The sequence below is a fragment of the Dermacentor andersoni genome, chromosome 6 (assembly GCF_023375885.2).
Source record: "Dermacentor andersoni chromosome 6, qqDerAnde1_hic_scaffold, whole genome shotgun sequence".
Classification (NCBI taxonomy): Eukaryota; Metazoa; Arthropoda; class Arachnida; order Ixodida; family Ixodidae; genus Dermacentor; species Dermacentor andersoni.
Window position 1 is genome coordinate 84,065,466 of NC_092819.1, and position 23,841 is coordinate 84,089,306.

At 42.2% G+C, this 23,841-nt stretch overlaps 1 protein-coding gene across 7 annotated transcripts in view; it reads right to left on the reverse strand.

The window, feature by feature from the left end:
• LOC126522473 (cytochrome b5 reductase 4) overlaps positions 1-23,841 on the reverse strand; it is a 361,716-nt gene that overhangs the window by 14,442 nt on the left and 323,433 nt on the right. For 6 of the 7 annotated variants that reach the window (XM_050171219.3, XM_072288775.1, XM_072288774.1 and 3 more), the window contains 11 exons: positions 22,809-23,007; positions 19,463-19,627; positions 17,351-17,451; positions 14,853-14,937; positions 12,899-12,967; positions 12,739-12,784; positions 11,521-11,754; positions 8,520-8,674; positions 4,532-4,564; positions 3,896-4,021; positions 2,770-2,910 (listed from right to left, as the gene is read on the reverse strand). In XM_050171219.3, coding sequence (XP_050027176.2) covers positions 2,770-2,910; positions 3,896-4,021; positions 4,532-4,564; positions 8,520-8,674; positions 11,521-11,754; positions 12,739-12,784; positions 12,899-12,967; positions 14,853-14,937; positions 17,351-17,451; positions 19,463-19,627; positions 22,809-22,869 — 1,216 coding nt within the window. In that variant the 5' untranslated portion in view covers positions 22,870-23,007. The remainder of the gene's footprint in view (positions 1-2,769; positions 2,911-3,895; positions 4,022-4,531; positions 4,565-8,519; positions 8,675-11,520; positions 11,755-12,738; positions 12,785-12,898; positions 12,968-14,852; positions 14,938-17,350; positions 17,452-19,462; positions 19,628-22,808; positions 23,008-23,841) is intronic. The other variant, XM_072288777.1, reaches the window with a different exon arrangement.

The window sequence follows — 23,841 nt, forward strand, 5'->3', positions numbered from 1 at the left end:
GCAGCGTACCATTGTTTTCTGAACTGACCGACGTCATAAAACTCCTCACAACACGCTCGCCTAAGTGAGAGTTTTGTTATTATTTTCTCGTAGTTGTGCAACAAATATTTAAAGAAGAATTATTATTTTTATTTGTTTGTTACCTCAACGGCCCCTAGTGAAGAGCTATTAGATAAGCGTTGGGTCGAATTTACAAACTAATTCTTTAGATACAGTTCTTTAAAGGGGCCAAGACAACAAATTTTTGAAATTGCATTTAAAACTGTACATGCCCCGCAGCAAGCTGGCAAACTTTGAATATATTTGGTGTGGCAGAAACGTGGTATAAGAATTTTTTTTTTTGTATCACAGTAAAATCATACAGCAGTCTGGAAATGCTAGCAGGTGATGAAATGAAATCGCACAGAACGCGACGACTCCCTTGAAGTAACAAAAGGTAATCTCAAAGGCCATGCTTTTGCGGACTGCAAGTGCCATTATGTTAGGATCGCCGTGTACAGTTTTCTCTTTGCATGTACATTTCGGCAGTTAGCACAAGATAGTTCTTACGGGTGTTCTCTAGTTTCCGCAGCTTTTATCGCAGCAACAAAAGAATTACAGGCATAATTGAATGGCCCCTGCTGCTTCACTGGGTGCCGGAGCATGTGGAGCAAGACGTCTGATGTGGTTTCAGAATGTTTCTGAGCAGACGGCACAGCGAGCCCAGCACCGACGTCACACAAACCATGCCAAAAAGGTGGTCACTCTTCTTGGGAGGAGCTTAGAGTTAGCGATTTCAAATTTAAATTTCAAGTTAAAATGTATGCTGAGAGCTCAGTTTTTTGGGCGTATACAGTCAACTCTCATTACAATGGACCCCGATAATCCGACAAAAAAGATCCGTCTTGTCCAAAGTCCGTAAAAACCGAAATGCCTCACTTCGAAACTTTCGTCGCGATGTCTAACAACTTTATTGCAAAGAGTGAGTGAGAAACTTCCAAAGTAAAAAACACAAGAAAGTCGCAGTTTCGTCCGAAAGGTGAAGCATCGATTGCGATAGCAAATTAAGCAAGGTTAGCGTTGCAGCAGCAGCCAGCGACTTGACCTTCGTGCTGTCTCTCCTTTCAACGCAAACTAAACGTCAAAAGCACAGTGCATACGAAGCTACCAGCACTGGGCACACTTTGTTCACATCGCAGACTGCTTTCAATATACAGGAACCGTGCGGGATAGCACTTTGTCCACATTGCAGACTGCTTTCAAGATACGGCAGCTGCGCTGTAAGCAACAGCCGCCGGATTAGAACTCCTTCTCTCTCACCTCTCACCCACCCTCTGTGCCTCACACACGAAAGACGGCACGCTTCTGCCCTGCCTTCCTCCCTCACACGCGCAATATTGAGCCGCGATCGTTGGCTAACTCTCGCAAGTCAGTTGTCAGCCCGTGTCGACACGGCAAATGTATATTTTATAAGGCCGATTTCCAAAAAAATTGCCGCTAATTTCTTCCACTGTAGCCGATAGTCCGATGTAGCATGGTCCATTAAAAGCGAACTTCGTTGCATTATTAAAACAGGTAGAACAAACTAAGGCTGAAATATGGTCCGTTATATGCAAAAATATTTTGTATGCGGGTCCGTTGTAACGAGTGTAGACTGTATAATCATATTCATCCCTCTGCTCTCAGTTACAATTATAGACAATAGTTACAATAGGTGGGCATTCATGGCATGGCCCCTTTAAACTCAGATTAGAGTTTATAGGGCTTTTACCAGCCCTGTGCAACGTTTCAACTGCAGAGCTTTATTCCTCTATCTGCAGTGGTACTTTAAAATTGCACACATACTTCTGCGCTGTACAGAGCCGCTTGTTATGCAAATCTATCTCCTTCAGTCACATATTACGATGTACTATGAATAAATCTGTCAAAGTCACACAATTTTATTTCAAGGTGCATGCTCTTGAAAGAAAGCAAAGGTGTTAGAAAGCTAGTTTCCGCAGTTCCTGGTGAGTCCTGATAATTAGGGAGCAATTAAATTTGTACTGCAGTGTACAGTTTGTAATCTCGCATTTTTTTCATAGAAAGGTTTAAATGACCGGTCCAAACAACATGTACAAGTTAAGCACTATTTGCTGGCATAATGAGGAGTGAAAAACTACAGTATCCCCACAGCTGACAGAATGCTACACATCAAGCATCCTGCCAACCATGGTAGTGGCTTTAGTAAAGCGGTTATGTATAGCACTCAGCAGTCTAGAGAAAATTGGAGCAACATTGGAAAACCAACAGGATCAAATGATCCACAGTTCAGTATCCTTTTTTTTTTATTGCCGCTATTGGAGAGAATTGTCAAAAAGAATTTCTCTCTGGAAACCGTGACTGAAAGGGATATATAGTCAGTGTTGTTATTAATGGCAGCTTACGCGATTAGCACATCAACTACTTAAGATTACAACCACTATATAGGTACAATAATGCCTGCCTGGTTTCTGCAAAGTTTCTTTGTGACACACCTCTTTACTTTTCTGCGGCAACCATTTAAATAAAGTAGATTCGCCTCACACAGTACAGAGGAATGAGCCTTCAGATGCCAGGACAGAACAGAAGAGATACTATGTGCCAGAATTCCTAGTACCAGCTTATGCACTAATACAGAGCAATCACTGTTGTCTCATCATAGCTGTTTCTAGTAGTTCCTACCATGATATAAGAACACAGCAATTTGACAATAGTTGGAACCAAACAGTTACTTGAGGCGAGATGCTGTCATGGACTCGATGTAGCACTGACCTTTGACATCATGTTCCAGTGTCACGTGATGCCCAATGGGCACCCACATATACGAGCCCTGCGGCAGCATGAAGCTGAACAATGTGACGTCGTGAGTCACACTGTCCTTATTCACTAGGGTGCAACTACGGGAAAAGCTCTCTGAAAGAAGAGGAAGAGAGATCACTTGTCACAGCGCTGATCTGGTGTTACCAAAACCTTTCAGAGTTTGTGAGTATTCGTCCACATCTAACACAACATATTTTTTCTCAGATCAATGGGCACATTGAACCTTTTACAGGAAACATTGAATGCAATAGCATTACGGGTGGAGCTCACCCACTTTGGAGGTATCCAGTAAGTGCATCCAATGAAAAATGCTGGCCAATACCGAAGGCACTACAGTTTAACCCAACGTCTCAAAGCACGAACTGTCACGAGGGAAGAATTCAACTGGCACAGTAACACATAAATACCCAAGAAAGTGGATGGGGAAACGGCACCGTGGTAGCTCAACTGGTTAGAGCACAACACATGTAATGCGAAGACGTGGGATAGTTCCCCACCTGCGGCAATTTGTTTTTTTTTTTTCATCCACTTTCATTTCCATTAATTTATCATTTCTTTAATTCATTTAGTAAGTACAAGTGATTTCCCTATGTTGTCCTTTGCATCAATGTTTGTTGGCTTCTTATGATAAGAATAATGATTGTGACTAATACAGATCATACGATTTGTATGATTGATCTTCTTACCTAACATACTGCAACATGACATCAGCAAACATTGTCAATAAATATACAAAGTAACAGTAGGAAGAAGCGCACTGATCCAAACATCCTTCTTCATTGATGTCGGCTATTGGTCAACAGCAGCCGTGTATGGGTATATGCTATGCGATGAAATATAGTAGCTCGAAGAGAGTGAGGAGCAGGCTTCTGTTGATAAGTGTTTCAGAAAAAGACGACTTCGCAATCCACTCGCGAGCTCCATGCGCCACACACGACTGTAAAATTTAACTGAGATATTCACAGCAGCGTATGATATATCCACAGAGTGTTTTTTCACCAAGCCCAAGGTGTGGTTCAGAGCCCCTTTAATGGAGAAAATTCTTTGGCACCTGGAGAGTACATATTAATAAACTTACCAGAATTTTTCAAAGGCACTAGCTGGTTGTGGTCGGACAAAAAGGAGCCCAAGCTGGACCAGGACACACAATTTCTTTCCTTCACTAGCTGGGTTTCCAGGCATTTTAGCTTGCACTTTACCTGGACTGAACATCACGACAAAACAATTTCGCAGGCCTTCCAAAAACAACACTCATTGGCAACTTTTGCATCACCACCTCTAATACAAAGAGACATTAAAGAGAAGCATTAAACCAGATTAAATGCAGCCAGATTCGTGGGCTTAAAATAGAGCTTCCTGCACAGGACCTCAAGTGCCAGGGCTGAAGCAAGCACACACTGTGATAGGAAATTATACTGTGCAAATGCAAATAAAAGCACAGCACACAAAGAAGACATAGAAATAGTGTAACACTATTTCTGTACGTGTCTTCTTGAGTGCTGTCCCCTTAATTACATTTGCGCAGTAATTCACTATCATACTCATGAACCAACTAAATCCTCAAGATGTTTTTCTCAAGCACACCATGGTAAGAAGCTGCCCTTTGCATTATGCTAGAACGTGCAATACATTGGCAAGCTTCCATGCAGGCCTCTAGCAATCAGGCACACAAACAGAAAAGTGCTTAGGTTAAAAATATCAAAGTACTACTTACCATTATAGCTACTATACACATTATCTTGCAATTCTGAAATGACAAAAAAAGAGATTACTAGCGAGCAGTAAAAGAAATTCCCTGTTCATGTTACGTAACACAGTAAGCATTGGGAAGAAGACACTATCTATATTAAAAAGATTCTGTAAACAGTGCTGCACGAAGTCTATAGCTGGTGGTTACAAAGTGAAAAATGTGTATGTTCATAAAAAAAAAAGAATGCATAAGAGGTCCGAGGGCAGGAGAGCAAGGAATGAACAAGAAAGTTAGGATAAATCACTAGCTTTCAACTATCATTCAAGCTGCAACTGAAAGTTGAGTACACAATTCCCTTGATCAGAATGCATAACATCTATGTACTTTTTTGCATAGCTTGAGCCTCGAAAACCTAGCAGTAGAAAAGAAAAAAGGCATCCTCTTTAAAGCATTTGCCTCATTCCCCCGCTTTCAAACTGCTGGCTGCTGCTATTTTGCACGATAGGTTGGTTCCAAAGATAGTGCAAAGCAGTACCAGACATATTGCAAGCCAAGGCAGCCTGGGGTGACATGTGATGTACATAAAAGCAGACGCCACATCCAATATAAAATAAACATGCACTCTTTGTCATCGTCACTTCGTCATCTTTCTCCCGTCATCACCATTCCACCGCCTACTTTTGTCATCGTCATTCCATTGTCGAGATGCCATCATTATCGTTCTATCATCACTACTCTGTCACCGCCAATCTGTTACCATCATGGCTTTGTCATTACGACATTGTCGTCCTTCCATCCCCGGCATTGCAATATCATCATTACATCATCCCCATTCCACCACTGTCCTTCCTTTGTTGCCATGTTATAATTCCATCATTGTCTCTCTGTTGCTGTCATTGCTTTGTTGCCATACTGTTGTCATCATTATGTCATTGTCATTTTGTCTGTGTCGCCCCATTGTATTCATTCCTTCATCTTTTTAACACCGTTGCCAACCACCATCTAGTCTTTGTCATTCTATTTTCATCATGTATGCCTTCATCTTTGCATCATCATCATTCCATCCTTGCTGGTTTGCTGTCATTATGTGGTCGTCACACAAGTGCCGTCATTCTCCCAATGCCATTCAGGCATCGTCATGCCGCTGTCATCATTGTATTTATGTGATATCACTGCTGTCGCGCAAGATAAATCGTTCTACCAACGTTATTTTGGCATCATCATGCTGTTGTCATTATCGTGTCGTCATGATATTATTGCTGTCATGGCATCATTGTGACGCCATTGTTGTCATTTTCTTGCTTTCATTCCATCATCCTGATTTATTTGTAGTCATAGCTTCATATTCATACATGGGGCTTGCATGTTTAGATGATACATGCTTATGCTGAGTGAGGCATTGCCCAGTGGAAACAAGTCGAACTTGGCTGTTTACTGTGTACGTACTTGCAAATAATCCCTGTATAAGAACAGTAATCATCGCAAACATCAATAAATGTACGCATAAACTGATTTTAAGAAAGCACGGTATAAACATACTGTTTTAGCTTTTAACCTGTTGCAACAGCAGATGTGCATTTGAAAAGTGCAAACTGGTGCTTATGCACTTAATTAAAGGGACACCAAAGCGAAACAATAAATCAGTTTAGACTAATGAAGCATTGTTTGAGAACCCTGCAGGCAGTCATTTCAAGAAGATAGTTTTATTATTAGATGAGAAAATGAAGGTCCAAGTATCAGTATTTGAATTTCGCACCGAAACCCCAGCGCCGGTACGTCAGCGTGACGTCAGGGATTCCAAAGTATGTTTTCACATTTGGGCCGCGTTGACTGAATAAAGGTTCCCGAAACTTGCCATGTTTAATATTTGGTTCCTTTAGAACACAATGTAGTCAATCTGTACCTCTCTATATAATTAGTAGACCCTAGAAGATGCCATCGAAATCCAAGACGTCACAGCCCCCAGGTGGGGGAACTTAAGTAGGCGTCGCCACCCGTATTTCATTCTTACGCTTTTTCTGCCTTGCCAAACGTCTTATCGTTGTAAGAGTGGTGTTTTTGGTGTTGTAGAAAAGTAATTTACTGATGCAGAAGAAATAATTTTTGACTTTAGTGTCCCTTTAAGCAAACACTTCAAAACAATGTCGATGTCTTGCTTTAAGAAGATTCAAAACAATGTCGATGTCTTGCTTTAGGAAGATAATGGTTTTAGACCAATAATTTTTTAAATCTTTCTTCTTCGAGATATAGTGCCAAAAACTTCTACCTATATGTAATGTCATGTGCTTATTTCTACTATGACGTCTAGTTTAGTTTATCTCCTTTCGGGCTAATTCTATGCAAGCTTCCTTTAATTATTTTCTGCAATCACTTGCAAAATATCTGTTCCTGAGATTTCACTAGACAGAGTATCAGCGGCTTCTGTAAGATTTGAGGAATGCCATAAGACCAACTGTATCACTGTGCTTTATCTAGAACATGAGTTGCGAGCGCTTGAAGTTCAAACTTGAAAAAGTGTTCTTTCTAGTGCTTAAGTTTGACGTTAAAAGCGAGGGCCAGCAGTGTAATGTTTTGGCCAAATATGTCCGCAGATAATAAACAGTTTTAAACAGACGTCTCACAACTCTTGCTTTAGATAAGGCTGAGCAATAAGGTTGGTTTCATGGGATTCCTTGAATAACACAGAAGCCATTGGCACCTTGTTAACCAAACTTGCAAGAACTGATATTTTTCATATCTGGCAAAGAATTATTTAAAGGAAGCTTTTGCATAAAATGAGAACCAGAGGAGAGAAACAAAAATGAATTGCATATACAAAATAAGCAATAACTTGACATATGTAAAGTTTTCAGCAACTTAGCTCTAAGAATAAAAATTGTTTTTCTAAAACCTATGTCTCCCTACATGGTAAAGCCATTTATTTTGCCTTACAGCACACAGAATAAACAATAGACACCTTTTGTATAAAGAAGCTGTGCATTCTATTAGACAAAACAGTGGACTACCGCATTCAAACATGGCCATAAAGAAAATGTGCCATAAGAAGGTTCTTTTTAAATGAGTCATGCTAAGGAATTAAGTGGCTTTAGGGCACATCTAAGAAATGCTGGGCGAATGAAAACTTTTACTTGTTTAGATCAAAGCAAAATTTAGAGTCTATGGCACTTGTATTTGCACACTCCAACTGGTCTCATTTAAACCAAACATCCAGTGCTCCCACATATGGCACTACCGGTGTCACTATGTGCTAGTTGTTACTGATCCTCCACTGTTTACAATATTCAGTATCAGTCTCTGGATTCTGCTAATCAGTGTTTTCTCATAAAAAGCTGCACGCACATCAACCGGCACATTAACATGCTTCAAAAACAGCAAAAGGTAAGTTAGCTTACGTCAACTTAGAGGGACACGTGAACTGAAACAGTAAAATAATTAGGCTAGCTGATAAAGGGTTCTTCCTAAACTTTATTTTTGTTAGTGGTGCAGTGAAAGGTTGTTCCCTAGAGGAGAAAGTGAACATTAAAGTTCCATTTCTTTTCAATTTCATGCCAAAACCCCAGTGTCAGGATGTCACTGTGAAATCACTATTTCCAAGTACATACTACTTATTTGCACTTGGGCCATTGCACCCAGTAAAGCTTCTTGGAGCTACCCAACTTCAGTCCTTCGCTTTCTTACAATACCGTGTAGTCCCTCTATAGTGATAAAAAGATAACTAGGCCCAAGCAGAGCTGTCAAAACCTGTGACGTCAGAGTGAGCCGGTGAAGAAACTTCAGGGCTGCGTTGCCACCTGCCTTCTGTTTTTGCATTTTTTTTTCTGGCTTGCCAAGCCTCCTATCACAATAAGAGTAACATTTCTTGGCATTAATTTGCTAACACAGCTGAGATAACTTTAACAATATAGCTATACACTTTTGAATAGATAAGTCTGGTGACTATCATCATAAGCCCCTGCCTAGCAACAGCCTTACCTCTAGAACTTGTTATGTACTAAGCTGATGTATGACTCACCGACATGAAATAAGTAAAAATATTTAGCCATTCGAATTCGTATCCGAAGAGTCTTCCCTGATAGGTCCGCCACAACTTTATCTTCTTCAATGAAGGCATCACCCATGGACTGAATGGTGATGGTGACCGTCGAGTCATCTTGAAACCACTCGTAGCTGTAGAAAGCAAGAACAGCAAGATGGGTTTCACTTTTAAATAACCACAGGCAGTTCACTTTGTATAATGCTGCTGTGACTTCTTGATGGTACACATTATAAAGCTCATGATTCCAAGTCAGTGACCTAGGTATAAGCCATGACCTTGTTGCAGTACTGCGTGGAGTGTTACAGTGACAACTGACTCCCATTATTAAAGAACAGGGAATTCTGGACAACATGCTAATTTTTCCTTGGCATCGATTCACATCTGAGGTGGACACAAAAACATCTGTGATAACTGCCAGTAAGATCAGCAATGACCACTTATTCTCTAATTAGTTTTGACAAAGCGCAGTGGCGTTCCACTAATTTTCCCAGAAAGGCATCTTTATGCACTGCGGGGTGGAAAGCATGGAAAGCCCTAATGTACTTTTACAGCAGGTTATGGGAAAGAATCAAAACTGGTGGTTGTCTCAGGAGCCCTCAGCACTGATTGTCTTGTGTTCCCCAATTACAACGCGTGCCCTGAACTAATTACTCTTTTCCCGGCTCTGGCATCCTGCTGCTGAGGTGACAGGTTCAATTCCCATCTTTGATAGAACGCAAACGTACTAGTTACTGCACACTGCGAACAACAGAACAACTGTTAGAACAACTGCTCGTATGGGTTGATAAGACCCCCCAAACCCACGTTAAGGTAACTAATAAAAACCTTTGTTAATTATGGTTAATTACTTTATCAGTAATCATCCTACAAACTTATGTTTGCCACTGCAATTAATCTCGTGCAGCGAAAATTTCCTCCTAATCCCAAATATCCCACCTTGAAAAATTGAGGGAAGTCATCATTCATCCACCCTGTATATTTACAAGATTACCAGCAATCTCGGTCGCATTGGTCCCCCTGCACAGATCACTCACATGACTTCACACCCTCCAGGATGACAGTTCTTATGTCTGTATTTGTGAATGAATAAATGCTTGGATTTATTTCGCAAGTGAATGAAATATGACCCTTGAGTAAATCAAATTGCTAGCTGGACGTGTTTGCACACGAAGCATACACATGAGCTGCATCATTCTACAGAAACCTGAGCAAAACTAAGCACACGAATAAGATTAGGTGGGCACAAAGGGACCTTGCAACACATATCAAACATGGTATATAAGCCACACTATAGATACATGATGATGCTGTTGTGATAGCCTGAGCGAAATATTACTCATTTGCACAAAGAAGATTGCATGCAATAAAGCTCTGTGACTTCTCCGAATCCCCGCCATCTTTCAGTGCACCTAGTGGCTACAATGGGGACATTCCGTGGCTATGGCTGGAGTTCTGGTCACATTTAATGAGATTCTAATTGTGAGAAACGAATAAGGTTGTCAACAACTGCCATTTTTCCTAGTCATGTATAAATGAACAACGCTTTAAAAAATATAGCAGATATGTTAATTTTGAAATTCCATTCTTCAGTGGTTATATTAAGGTATGACACTTCCACTTTAATGCAAGGTTATTATATCACTAAAGTTTCATTTGTCACCACGCTTTATTTGTGTTTGCACGCTCTGCTACTTGCTTGTGCTTATGAATTTTCTGCAGACATCTGGAATCATCTGAGGATTGGCAGAAGTGTTATCTATGTTTGTCCTTTTAAGGTGCCTAGCATGACACCTTCATTCACCTTGTTACAGTTACTATACAAGTTTCATGAAACACACTTCAACAACCACTGTGCTTAGGATCAACTTGAATTTACAATACACGTAATGAACCTCTGTTTCCGTTAGATGCAAGTTGAATTTTGTAGTTGGGTGCCACGAGAGTCTGAGCTCTGTCACACGAAGCCAACAGGCAAGGACAGGGAAAGCATAGGGGAAATTAACTCTTCTTCTAAATTGAAAAGTACAAATAATAAGAAAAAAGAAAATGGCAGTAGGCAAGCATACCACTTGTTGCAGATGGGTGCTTACCCACAGCTTCTGTATGATACACACGTGATGCTCTACCTGCATCATACACAGGACATGGAAGATGCAACCTGAGTTCGGCACCCACCCACGCTAGTTTTCTTTTTGGCCACACTGATCTTCCTTTTTCTATATGATTTCTACATTTATATTTAACAATGAAGTTCATTTCCCGTGTTATTTCCCTGGCTTCATTGCCTGTTGGCTTGATGCAGTTTCAAGTACAAACCAACAATCAAGCCCCACGCTTTGTTCTCTCTCGGCTCTGGCAAGTACACCCTGAGTACATTGGGCAAAGAGTCCGTCTAGCTGTTCACAATGCTACTTGCCTGCATTTCTACAAAGCTGGGACAAAATATTAAACTACGAGAATGAATGAATGAATTCTGGGGTTTTATGTGCCAAAACCATGATTTGATTATGAGGCATGCAGTAGTAGGAGACTCCGAATTAATTTTGACCACCACTGGATCTTTAACGTACCCACAATGCATGGAGCACGGGCGTTTCTGTATTTCGCCCCTATCAAAATGCGGCCACTGTGCGGCAAGAATTCGATCCTGCCACCTCGTGCTCAGCAGCGCAGCACCATAGCTGCTAAGCCATCCCGGTGGGTATCAAGCTACAAGGGATGTGTCCTTGCTTTAGCACTTGTTGGTATGCAAGCCAGGCTGTGTCCACCACCCAAAGAAAACACAAAAGTGGGTGCACCCTTGAAGTCAAGTCGGTCTCAAACCTGCGACGTTTTCTAATAAACATTACTGCACTGTGTGCTTTATGAAGTTGCTGTCAGCTCAGAAAATTTTGGCACCGTTTCTCGACTGCAAGCTGGTAGTGCAAAACAGGTAAACAAAACAAATGAAAAAAAAAACCACGTCATGGTGACGTACCATGGGCTGAGCACTGGGGGCAACGACCCACCCCTCCACAGCCATGCACAGCGCGGAAGAAACAGCGGGAGCATTGCGGAAGGACTGAAGTGTAATCTTTGATTGCCAACGACTCCGCTCGTATTCAATGCATTGAAATACTTCTTGCAGGAGGATATTCGTGAAATGATGCCCTTCAATACCAAGTAGTACATTCCACAACTTTGGTGAGAAGAGTTGCTGGACCCTTTTAAACTGCGTTGAAAAGCAGAGTGGCACAACGAATACATTGAGATCTGTGCACGTAAACTGGTACTACGAATTAACTTGGTTGGAATCATTGCAAGCAAGCTATATGAGCCTGCACTAAATACTAACAACTACTACCAAGCCCAAAGCAACAAGGAGCAATGGCCATGTACCATGCTAGCTATCACTGGTGTAGCAATACAGTCTACGCTCCTTACAATGGACCCACGTATAACAGACTTTCGGATATAAGGTACTATATTTCAGCCTTAGTTTGTTCCACCTATTTTATTAATGCAACGAAGTTTGCCTTTAACGGACTGCACTACAACGGACTATCGGCTACAGTGGATGAAATTAGAGGCATTTGTTTTCAATATCGGGCGTATAAAACGGACCTTGCCATGTTGACACGGGCTGACAATTGTCTTGCGAGGATCAGCCGACAATCGCGGCTCAGTATCGCACACGCGAGGGAGAAAGGCAGGATGGAAACACGGTGTCTTCTCTAGTGTGCGAGGAACGGTGTGGGGAAGAAAGAGAGCGGGGTTTTCTACTCCGGCGGCAGCATGCTGCTTACGGCGCGGCCGTCGTACCTTGAAAGCGATCTGCGATGTGTCCAAAGTGCGTCCAGTGCTGGTAGCTTCGTATGAGCTGTGCTTTCGATGTTTAGTTCGCGTTGAAGCAAGAGATGACACGAAGGTCAATTCGCTCGTTGCTGCTGGCGCGCCTTTTGGGCGAAACTGCGACTTTTTTGTTTGTTTTTTACTTTGGACGTTCGTCACTCACTCTTCGCAATAAAGTTGTTAGACATAGTGAGGAAAGTTTCGGAAGTGAGGCGTTTCGATTATTGTGGTATTATGGACTTTGGATAAAACGGACATCTATTGTTGGATTATCAGGGTCTGTTGTAACAAGAGTCGACTGTATGTAATAAGAGCACTACGATGTATTCAACAATGGAGCATTGGGAACAACGACCGTGCTCACCTAACAGCCGGCTTAGGCGATGTCTCTTGGCTGATGTCTGGAACATCTGAGAGCCATAAAAGAAACGGGAGAACAGAAATTTTACTGATGCTGTCAGTTTGTCTGTGAGACATTTCATCACTGCTGCCAATAGGCTTGGTGAACATTAGTTCACAGTTACCTTCAGAGGTTGCTGTGTCGGTCCTTTGCAGTTTTTTGATGAATGGTATCCTTGGCACTGGAAAACTAGCTGTGATAGAAAGGGAAAATGACACATTTTAGCATCATTTAAAATTAAGAACAACCGGAACATTGCATACTTATGAATATGTACAGCACAGAAAGAAAGTGTAGTACAGTAGAACTTAGTTAGTATGTGGCTTTCTTTTTGTCTTCCCTGGGCTGCTATACCCCATTTGTATGGTCCCAGCACCAAGTTCAGGGACTGCCATATTCTGGCAAAATACACTGTCATTCCATGATGCTCCCATGTCTTTGCACTTTGTACCTTGCGGTGATGCATTTCAACAGCGTACCAAGAAAATCTGAATTTTACTGAACACTTAAATAACGAAACATGTTTAGAGGATCACAAGTGCCCCAGTGGCATGGGGTATTGTAGCCAGCTAGCCAGAAGTGACCACAGCATCTTGGTCTTTTTAACCAGTCGCTACTGCATAAAAGATGAATGCACATGATAATCTGAAATAGCCACTTTGATGATGTTAGTCTGAGATACATGCAAGTACCACAGGCCATGTTGTATGAATTAAACCACTTTATTGTGTCAACAACAGTTGCCCTTATGCCTCGTTTTTTGAGGCATATCATCAGGAATCTATTGTCATCCTCAATGGGAGAAAATATCTATACTTATTGACGACCTAAGAGCCCCCAGTACAAACTCCGTCCATAAAATCCCTGCACTATCCTGTGTGCTTTCATGCTCCAAAAGAAGACTCCTGAGAGGTGCCAATATTGAAAGAAGCTCGCTTACATCATAACATCACATGTATGAGTGAACTTACTGGGCTGACATGTCTACAAAAAGTTTATTTGAGTTGGACAGCAGTGTACTTCCCATTGCATTCCTAAATTGTAACCAACTAACATAGTTTTCAACTTCGGTTAAGTCATCCCAGGATTGTCCATGCTCTGCCATTTGTGGCTTGACAGCTCATCCTCTGCTGAGTGGTTTTTGCTGAGACTATGACTAGAGCAAATACTTTGGAAATACATTTGAACCGCCTTATAACAAAGTCAAATCTGACACAAAAATAGCTTTTTAATATCTGTTATTTGTTACAAAAATATATCTATGCACAAATAAGAGTAGATGACGTGTGACTGTCTATGTTACGTACAAGAACAAATCGGAAAGTGCTTGCCCCTATATTTTATTAGCCAAAATAAGGTACATAGAGAGAATTACAAATATGTGTACTATTCTACGTGCCTTACACTATTTTTCCACACAGATCCCGCACTGGTTTAGACATTTGTCCCATCGCAGCACTGAACTTGAAAAATGTCTTCAGTCAGCGACGCACACGGCCTCCCTGCAGGCTCATTGTCATGCAAGTCTTCATGACCTTCTGCAAACTCACAACACCACCCTCACACTTCTTAAAGCGAGACACTTTTCCCTATATGTGGGCTGCATTTTCCCATGGATTTCAATGGGCGTTAGAAAACGAATCACACTTCGTTTAACCTTTTTTGCTCATATGTCATGGACATGTGAAGCACAAGCACCATCTTCAACTGACAGCAACGCTGCGCTGCGGAGCTATCGGCAGATAAGGCCAGGTCATCCCAAGGAAAGTCCACTGCTGGGAACAGATATGTTGATTTTGCATTTACAGCCATAATTTGGCTAAAAAAAAAAATAGGGGCACACTTTCTGATTAGCCCTCATACCTTGACAAATTACTGTTGTTCCAATACACATTACTAGAATGCCAAGTCTGATGCATAGCCTGACCCTGCACATCTTTTTCAATGACACTATTGCAGTAAGTGGGATGTTGTGCTGGCTCTGTTGTGCTGACTCTGTGATGCAGATGTAGATCTTAGACGTTAGTGGCACAAACCCAATCTGTGATGGTGTAAAAAAAAGTTTCGTACAAACTCACATTTGCGAACTTGAATGGCAGGGCCAACAAGTTTGCCGATGAGGCACTTCTCGAGCATGGACTCAAAGTTAACCCACTTGTGCACCTGTGGAATCATGACAAAATGAGCAACAGCGAAATTAGGCAATGCGAAAATCCCATTTCTGAATAACAAGACCTGCTGAAAAAAAGTTCACGCAGCTTATCTACTTAAAGAATCATTTTAGAAACTTTCAGGCACATCGACATCTTTTGTATAACAAAGAAATAATTATCCTTCGTCACACAATCAATGAAGTTAACACACTGCCCGGCAGACCCAATACATTTTGTTCCACCTCTTCTACTGCTGGAAGCACCCATGGAGGCTTTCTCACACCCTCCAGCAGCAGTGTCGTTTCTTTTTTTAATAGTTTTTACATTCCCAGAATGCTGCCTTCACAGCACCACTTTGCATTTGAGGAAATGAAACATCACAGCAGGCTAAATCCAAGTAGGTAGGGTGTTCAAATACTATGACACACACAAAAAAAGATGCACACGCATTATTCCTGCACTATCAATGTAGAGTGTGTAGGGGCGTTCTCATGGTGCAGAATCTCACGCCCCACGTCTGACCAATGTGGTTGCATGAAATGTACATGACCTGTTAAATGCTTCGCAACCCCCATGTAGAAAACTGCACTGACGGTTTGATCTTCAGGTACAAATTCTTGATGCACAATTCCATGACAGTAAAACAAAAAGCACAATCGACCTGGCCTTGATTTTTCTTTTTCTGTTCCTTCTTATTGTTGGCATTGGGTGACCTTCCTTTTTTCATTCCTTGCTACGCAACTTCAGCTCAATCCCCGCCGTGGTTGCTCAGTGGCTATGGTGTTAGGCTGCTGAGCACGAGGTCGCGGGATCGAATCCCGGCCACGGCGGCCGCATTTCAATGGGGGCGAAATGCGAAAACACCCGTGTGCTTAGATTTAGGTGCACGTTAAAGAACCCCAGGTGGTCGAAATTTCTGGAGTCCTCCACTACGGCGTGCCTCATAATCAGAAAGTGGTTTTGGCACGTAAAACCCCATAATTTAATTTTTTTTTTAACTTCAGCTCAATGTTGTATTTGCTAGTCCAAGTTTGACTGCTTATAAATACTTCTGGCAAGAATTTTTCGCATTCCTTTGAAATCTGCCAAACAAAGCAACATTCTTTTCTTGTTGCACCTTTTTCTCTGGAGTCACCAGTTCCAGAGCTATGTTAGCACAAACATTTTCCATTTCCAATGTTTCCATCAGAACCTCCTGAAGAAAAGATGCTCCCAAACCAAGTGCTCTCAATATCAATTTAATAGACATTCAACGGTCACTGAGCATGAGAGAATGCATGATTCATCACTTCATTTTTGCACAAAGTGGAAGGACACATTCTTACATCCTTCAGGTAAATTCTTGCCCCGAGAATGCAGAGCCCATTTGAAAACAGCTCCTTCCTATGGGACATCCACCTAATAGTCCTGCTGCATCATTTTATGAATCTGCATCATTCTTACACAAGCTCACAAGATACTTGACGTTGATCTACTGTCACATTGGATGGTCACTCTCCCCTAGCACAAAGTGTAAAAATGGACTGAACGAAGAACCAACTCATAAATTTCTGCATTACCATATAGCAGTCCGTCACACTATAAGAGATAACCAGGTCCTTTCAAAGGAAGAATGAAAGTTTTGTCAACACACATTCTCTCATTTCTTTAATGACTCACTGCACGAAACTTTAAGGCAGACATCATACACATTATCACATTCTTAATAGACTCAGTGCAGTAGAAGTAACAGGTGAACTGGGGTCAGGTTTTTGTCACAATTTCTCTACTAATCTTCATATCTAATCATTGCTGTACTCTCTACTTTATATGTAATCATCTATTGTGGCGGCTCAGTGGTCCTGGCACTGTGCTGTAGAACATGAGGTCATGGGTTCAATTCTCAACTGCAAGAGGCCCATTCTGATTGGGGTGGAATGTAATGTTACGAAGGACAGGGTGGTTGTAAAAAAATAGACACCAGCTCATTGAAGTTCAATTGAGAACCACTCACTGCGGTGTCTCTCATAGCACCAGTGCAACTTTGGGACACTAAATGCTATTAATCAGTCCATTTTAATCTTTTTTCTCACTCCATCTTTGGCTTTCACACTGCCTAGCTACAATCCTTAGCGGGATAACCAAGTGGGCTAGATATATAAAAGCTTGAACCAATATAAAACACAACAAAGCTTAGAGAGGTACGCAATGGGCTGGTGAGTAGCCAGCTTCAGACTTCTGCACCACGAGAAAATCCAGGCGTCTGCAGGACTTGGAAATTATATATGGGCATTCTCGTACTGCCTTCACTTATTAATGCATTTGGCAGCTTGACAGCTACGTTGTTCCACAATATCCAAAAATAAAAGACAGATACATTAGGGCTACATCTTTCAAGTTGTAAAATATGACGCAGAGCCCCAGTTCTACTACTTTTGTGTTACCTGGTTGAACAGGTCAGTGGCATCCGTCCCGACACCTCTGAGCAGCTCATCCACACCACCGGGGTGGTATTCCATGTATGGAGTAACATTGTACACACGACCTAAAGGAGAAAAATGTCACTGTACGTTAAAACACTAATAAAGAAGCTTGAGAATAACTGAGTGACAACATAACAAATGATTGAACGAAAGAATATAGGCATAACGTTAAGCGACAGGAAAACAGTAGCATGAATTATAGAGCGAACAGGGGCAGCAGATATTCTAGTTGACATTAAAGGGATGCTAAAGAGAAGCACTAAACCAGTTTAGACTGATAAACTATTCTTAATGACCTCTATTTATTTATATCGCCGTAATAGGCTAATTCTTAGAAGATAAAATATAGTGAAGGTCAAAGTTTCTTTTTTCGAATTTCGTAACGAAAAGCCAGGGCCGGTACGTCAGTGTGACATCACAGATCACAGACACTAGATAAACTTGCTGCAGAAATTGACATGCATGCAACTGCAAAAAAAAAAAAAAAGGATGTTTGTCTGAGTTCCCTAAATATTCGCTCCATGACAAGTGCTGCATTTTCGTGCATACTTTCCCAAAGAAAAATTGCAAATCTTTCGACTAGGCAATCTATAGAGTTTATTACAATACTACCTAGAGGGAAATGTGCTACTATTGTCAATGCAAGCTTTTAAAGGGAAACATGACACCATGGTAATGTCGCGATATAAAAGGCTTGCCTCATTCTGAGTGCACTTCAGCTTGTCCTACTCTTGAAAATTTGAGTGCAGCTTGAAAATACAGTCATGGCTGTTCGCAGGTGAAGTTTATTTTGAAATATATATTCAAAAGATCATAATTATAACACAGGTCGTATAAATGGCTGCTTGCATATAATATAACAAGTCAAAGAAGGAACAGACACACAGTGAACGTAGAACATTTTGTTTTCCCATCATACCTCACAAACCATTGCTTGCAGTATTGAAATTCCAAAGAATGAATACACCGAAGCAGAAGTGCTTATAAGTAGAATTTTGATATCATAAGAAAAACCGGATCACGCACGTAGTTACTGTAGGCTTCCATGAACTAAACGATGAAGTGACCAAGGACGTTGATCGAATTATCCGGCGGGTCGAATTAGGCGATATGCAGAAAAAGGACCACACCACTGACTTATTTCCCAGTATTTACCCGCTTTCTATGTGTCCAAAGTAGAAAACTAACGTACAGATAATATTAAAGCTTCTGAATAAAGTAAAACTCTAACGCGCATTCAATTATTTTAGCAAGAAAAATGGGCAAGGGCCTAATATGTGTTGCCCAGTAGCGACCGGTTTCCTGAAGTGAGCTTCGCCGCAATACAACTAATTTATGCGGCAGAACATACAAACGCCTCGAACGCGGTTTTCGGCACAATTAATCCAAAAGAAAAAAAAAAGCACACGTTAGAATCGGGTAAATACCGTAATCAGGTTGTTAGCTATCGTTATTGCATAAACATTCTCCCTAGGATAGGCCAGAGACTGGAGTTTTTGAGAGTGATCCCCACATGTGTTCAACGCATTCCCTGCCTCCTATGAGCTCTGGCGAGACAGACGGTGCCAATATAGGGGTCACTATTGGGGTCACCATAGGGGTTAAGCGCGTGCATGCTGACTGGTCCAGTTCAAGTTATCATGCGAAGGCAAATTTAGGATCAACACAACGAAGGTTTGGGCCCACAGAAATGCATGATCACCAGGCAGGACCTTCGGTCGGCATCGAATTAACCGAAGTCGAACTAACGGATGTATTCTGTACAGAATAAACTGATCTATTCTGACATACACCACATTAGTTTCGAGATATGCCTTAGAAATGCCCTGCACACCCAAGAGTCCCCCGCTAACTTGAAGCCCTCCATTCTCCAGTATTACCACGGCTGCAGCGGACATGTTTGCCACAGGTACTTCTTTCTGCAGGTATTTGTGAGGAACTCTACAATTCAAACCTGTCACTTTGTTCCTCTTGACCTTATAAAATGAAAGCAACTCTATGCCCCATTGCTGCCACTGTGAACCAGCAGTGCCATGTTGTCAAACATCTCTTTACACGAAAATTCCGCCACACCTTTCAGACAAATCCAGGCATCGTCCTTCTTGTTGTGCTTGACCAGCTCCTCGTAGGTGATCTCCAGAAAGCGGCCGTTGACCCCAGAGAGGTTTGGATTGGCGTGGGTCAACCGGATCCAGTCCATGAGAGACCGGCCAGGACCAAGGGAAACCTTGACACGCCCTGGAATGCAGCACGAGGGATCAATGCGCTAGTCAGTCTATATGTAACCTCCACTCACGCTAGCAGAGCCTAGCGCACTTACATTGAATGACATGAACACCGCATCAATATTGCTGCTGCGCTAGCTGACGTACGTTTGGCTTGCTTGTATTTTCTACTTTCACTGCTCCGGTTGGCTAACGCTTAGATATGGGGTTGTTCCTTATGTCGTTGTATAGTGAATTTCGATGCTTCTGCTGAAAAATTTTTAAAGGACAAATTGATATGGGCTAGTTGATATTGAATTATGTGGTGTGTAGAGCGAAACTGCGCCCACAAGACAACAGAACAGACGAAGAGACGGCCCTACCTGCAATTGATGGTTTATTGCACGTGGTCAATACACATTATGTACCACAGCAAAGCAGGAAGCAAAAAGGGAGAAAGACCAGATTGCATCGCAGCAAAACCATTTGTTATAGGTCATAACCAAGAAAGCAAACAGATTTGTTTTTATCATAATCGTCACCCATTCATTGTTCTTTACATACTAATTCACAAGCAACTCAGGGGATTTTCGTTTGTACTGTTTATTTCGAATGCTTCACGATTTCTCCAGTCAACTGATTATGCTCTTGGCCAGCACTTTTTCTCTACCAAATTAAGGCAGCACACGCAGTGTGCTGCAAGATTAGTGAAAGCACGGCAAATGGTCTTGCTGGGGTCTGATCAATGTTCAGTTGTTTTCCCACTCTTTGCATCCTGTTACAACACACGCGCGCGCACACACACACACACACACACACATATATATATATATATATATATATATATATATATATTATTGACATGTCCAATAAACCGTCAGTTATTACTAATTCCGTGTCCTTGCCTCCTCTGTCGTCTTGCATACGCCGTTTTATGCTGCACATCATGAAGATTATTATTTACATTTGATTTGCATACATAAAAACGATAGCAGAGAGAAGAAAGATCCAATTGGAAGCCACCACCAGGAGGAGCACAATTCCTGTTATCTCGAGAAGAGAAAAGGTACACAGAAAAATAATATTGAGTGAAGAATGGGAGAAATTAACCCGTTACGTATCGTGCTATTATCCCGAATTCTGACTGTAAATGCAGCCAACTTCTTTCTGTACTAAGAAATGCTTTACCAAGAACAGCGTAGACGTTGACCTAAGGGTTTAGTTCCGCTTTTTTTTAACCACATATTAAAGAACAACCTTAGCAGCACTATACAAAATAATTGCGAAAAAACCGTGCGCGCGGACCGTGGCGAAGTGAGCGGCCGCGGCTCCAGGCAGCGGCTTCACCGTGCGTCAGCATCTTTGGCGGTGGCACACGGAAAGGAAGCGCCGTGGTCCCCGATAAGCGATAGGCTCGAAGTACGGTTGAGAGCGCTGCAATACGACAACGCAGGAGCGCAGCCACGTGGCTTTATTTCACATTTCGCGGGCTTTCTTTGAACGCCGAAAAAAATCGCCACGCAGCCTGTACGTTGCCACAAAAGATTGTATCGGTCGTTTCTGAATCCCTCTACCACGGAAGAAAACGCACTTGGCCCTTGTTTATTTATTTTTATTTAACAATACTGTAGGCCTTTGCACAGGCCCAAACAGGAAGTGGATTGTAAAATATACACATGAGCATGGGAAAAACAGGAAAAATGAAAAAGAAAACAAAAATATAGAAAGAAAAAAAACTGCCATACAACAGCACTGGTATTCAACACAAGACTCTTTGTTTCTCATGAATCAAGGAATAACAAAAGGTGCTCAAAACAATTGCAATATTAGTCGTATAACATTCTTGTAGTTATCGTGGATCTACAAAACACCACTATTCAGCACATTGCAATATTTACATTTGAAATCATAAGGCAGTATGCAATCACACGTGCACTAGTGTCCAATCACTCAACCAACGCATTACCTTTGAACTACGCACTCGAATACTTTCATGAACAACCAAAATATGGCTCCAATATTGCGACAAAGCCATCCACAGAATCTGATTCTACAATTTCCTTTGGCAACGAATTCCAGATTTCAATTGCCCATGGGAAATATGAATATCTAAACGTGTCGCACTGTGTCGGATACTGCCTGATGGCAGTATCCGACACAGTGCAGTGTCGTGGCTGTGTATGGCAGTGTAGTGGCTGTACGACTACCGATAACCTACACGTGCGCTACTGCGACACGCCCCTTTGATAAGAGCTTATATACCGCGGCGCCGAGCGTAGCCGGCGCACTTCTTCCCAGCTTATCACAGTCGGCGGCCCAGCTGTGCTGGTGCTCGCCAGTGACCTTGTCAATGGAATAAAGCAATTCCCTTTGCGTACTGTCCCTGCAACCGCCTGGTTCCTGCCTGCCTGGAAGAACACCACAGTATAACATTCTTGTAGTTATCGTAGATCTATAAAACACCACTATTCAGCACATTCCAATATTTACATTTGAAATCATAAGGCAGTATGCAATCACACGTGCACTAGTGTCCAATCACTCAACCAACGCATTACCTTTGAACTACGCACTCGAATACTTTCATGAACAACCAAACTATGGCTCCAATATTGCGACAAAGCCATCCACAGAATCTGATTCTACAATTTCCTTTGGCAACGAATTCCAGATTTCAATTGCCCATGGGAAATATGAATACCTAAACGTGTCGCACTGTGTCGGATACTGCCTGATGTGTTTATTATGACAGGTTCTATTGGAGTGTCGGTGTGGTGGCTACACGTAATCTCGCTTATCTATATTAATGCTGTCATTACATATCATAAAAAGAAATTTCATGAATTTCATTTCATGCCCTAAAGTGAATGTTAAAGATTCAGCATAATTCATCTTGGGTAACTAATTAGGCGGAATATAAAAAAAAAATACTCTAGAGAGCGCTACATGACGGCAAACCATGGTAATTGGTTTCATTTAGCTGCGGTTAATCTATTTTTTTTCAAGATCCTTAATTGGAACAAGTTACGTGAAACACCCTGTATATTATAGCCTAACATGTACACGTTTGGCTATAATCGGGAGTATAAATGTGCCACCTTCAAAAATAATAGGTCTGCGAACCTTATAACACCTTTTATCATGCTAGAACAACGTGCACGGCAATACTTCGAGACATAAAGGGAGCACACAAATGAAAATAGGACGAAACGTACCAGAGCCAGTGGCCGACATGTTGGGCTCTCCGGGCGCGAGGCTGTTGGCACTGGTGTTCATAGGGTCAGGTGGCCTGGTGCCCTGCTGCTGCTGCCGTGATGCCGTGCCATCGACCTTTGCCCCCTTCGGCAGCTGGCTGCGCACTTTGTTCTTTCTCTTGCCGGGGCAGGCCACGCACCGGGACTCGTTGCACCCCAGCTGCGTGCAGATGTAAAGCGCATCTGTAATGCTATCATGCTTCTTTCTTTTTTACATTCATAACGACTTTAGAAATTCTCACATCAGCGACACCGAATGAGCGACATCCTTCGCCAGCAGACTCGAGCGCCGCTGGACCATGCGCGTCATATCTCAGGCTCGTCCCCGATGAGCCGCTCGTACGAATACATCAGCAGAGCGGCAAAATTTTTGCAACTGTTAATTTTCATCACGGCCATACGCTGCCTTGGCTGCATAACCAGAGCTGCTTCATGTCGGCGACCAAAGTTATTTGGTGCCGTGTGGATGCAACCTATTTGCAGCTGCCGCATACGGCTCTCGGAAAGCCACGAAACCACGCCATGCGCGCCACCCGTCAAAACGAGAGTATGGAGGACAACGTGAATGGCGCCATATTTCTTCGCGGCTGCCATTTTTACCACCATCGTCCGGGCGAATCAGGCGGCACCGCAGAGTCGCGGGGGTGTTCCAGTAATCAAGCCAGCCGAAAAAAGTCGCAGTTTCGCCCGAAAGATGAAGCATCGATTGCGATAGCAAATTGGCAAACAGCTATACGAAGTGAACATAGTATAGTTTTATCGGCCGTATAAACATGTAAACATTCGCTTACTAACTAAAGTAACAAGCATGGTGTCACGCGCGCACAAGCAAACATGAATGCATCTCACTCGATGACCGCGCACACTCGCTGTCCGAACGCTGGTGCGAGCAAGCGCGGCAGCAACAGCGAGCGATTGACCTTCGTGCTGCCTCTTGCTTGAACGCGAACTAAGCGGCGCCCGAAGCTTTCGGCCCTCAGTGCGCCTAGACGTC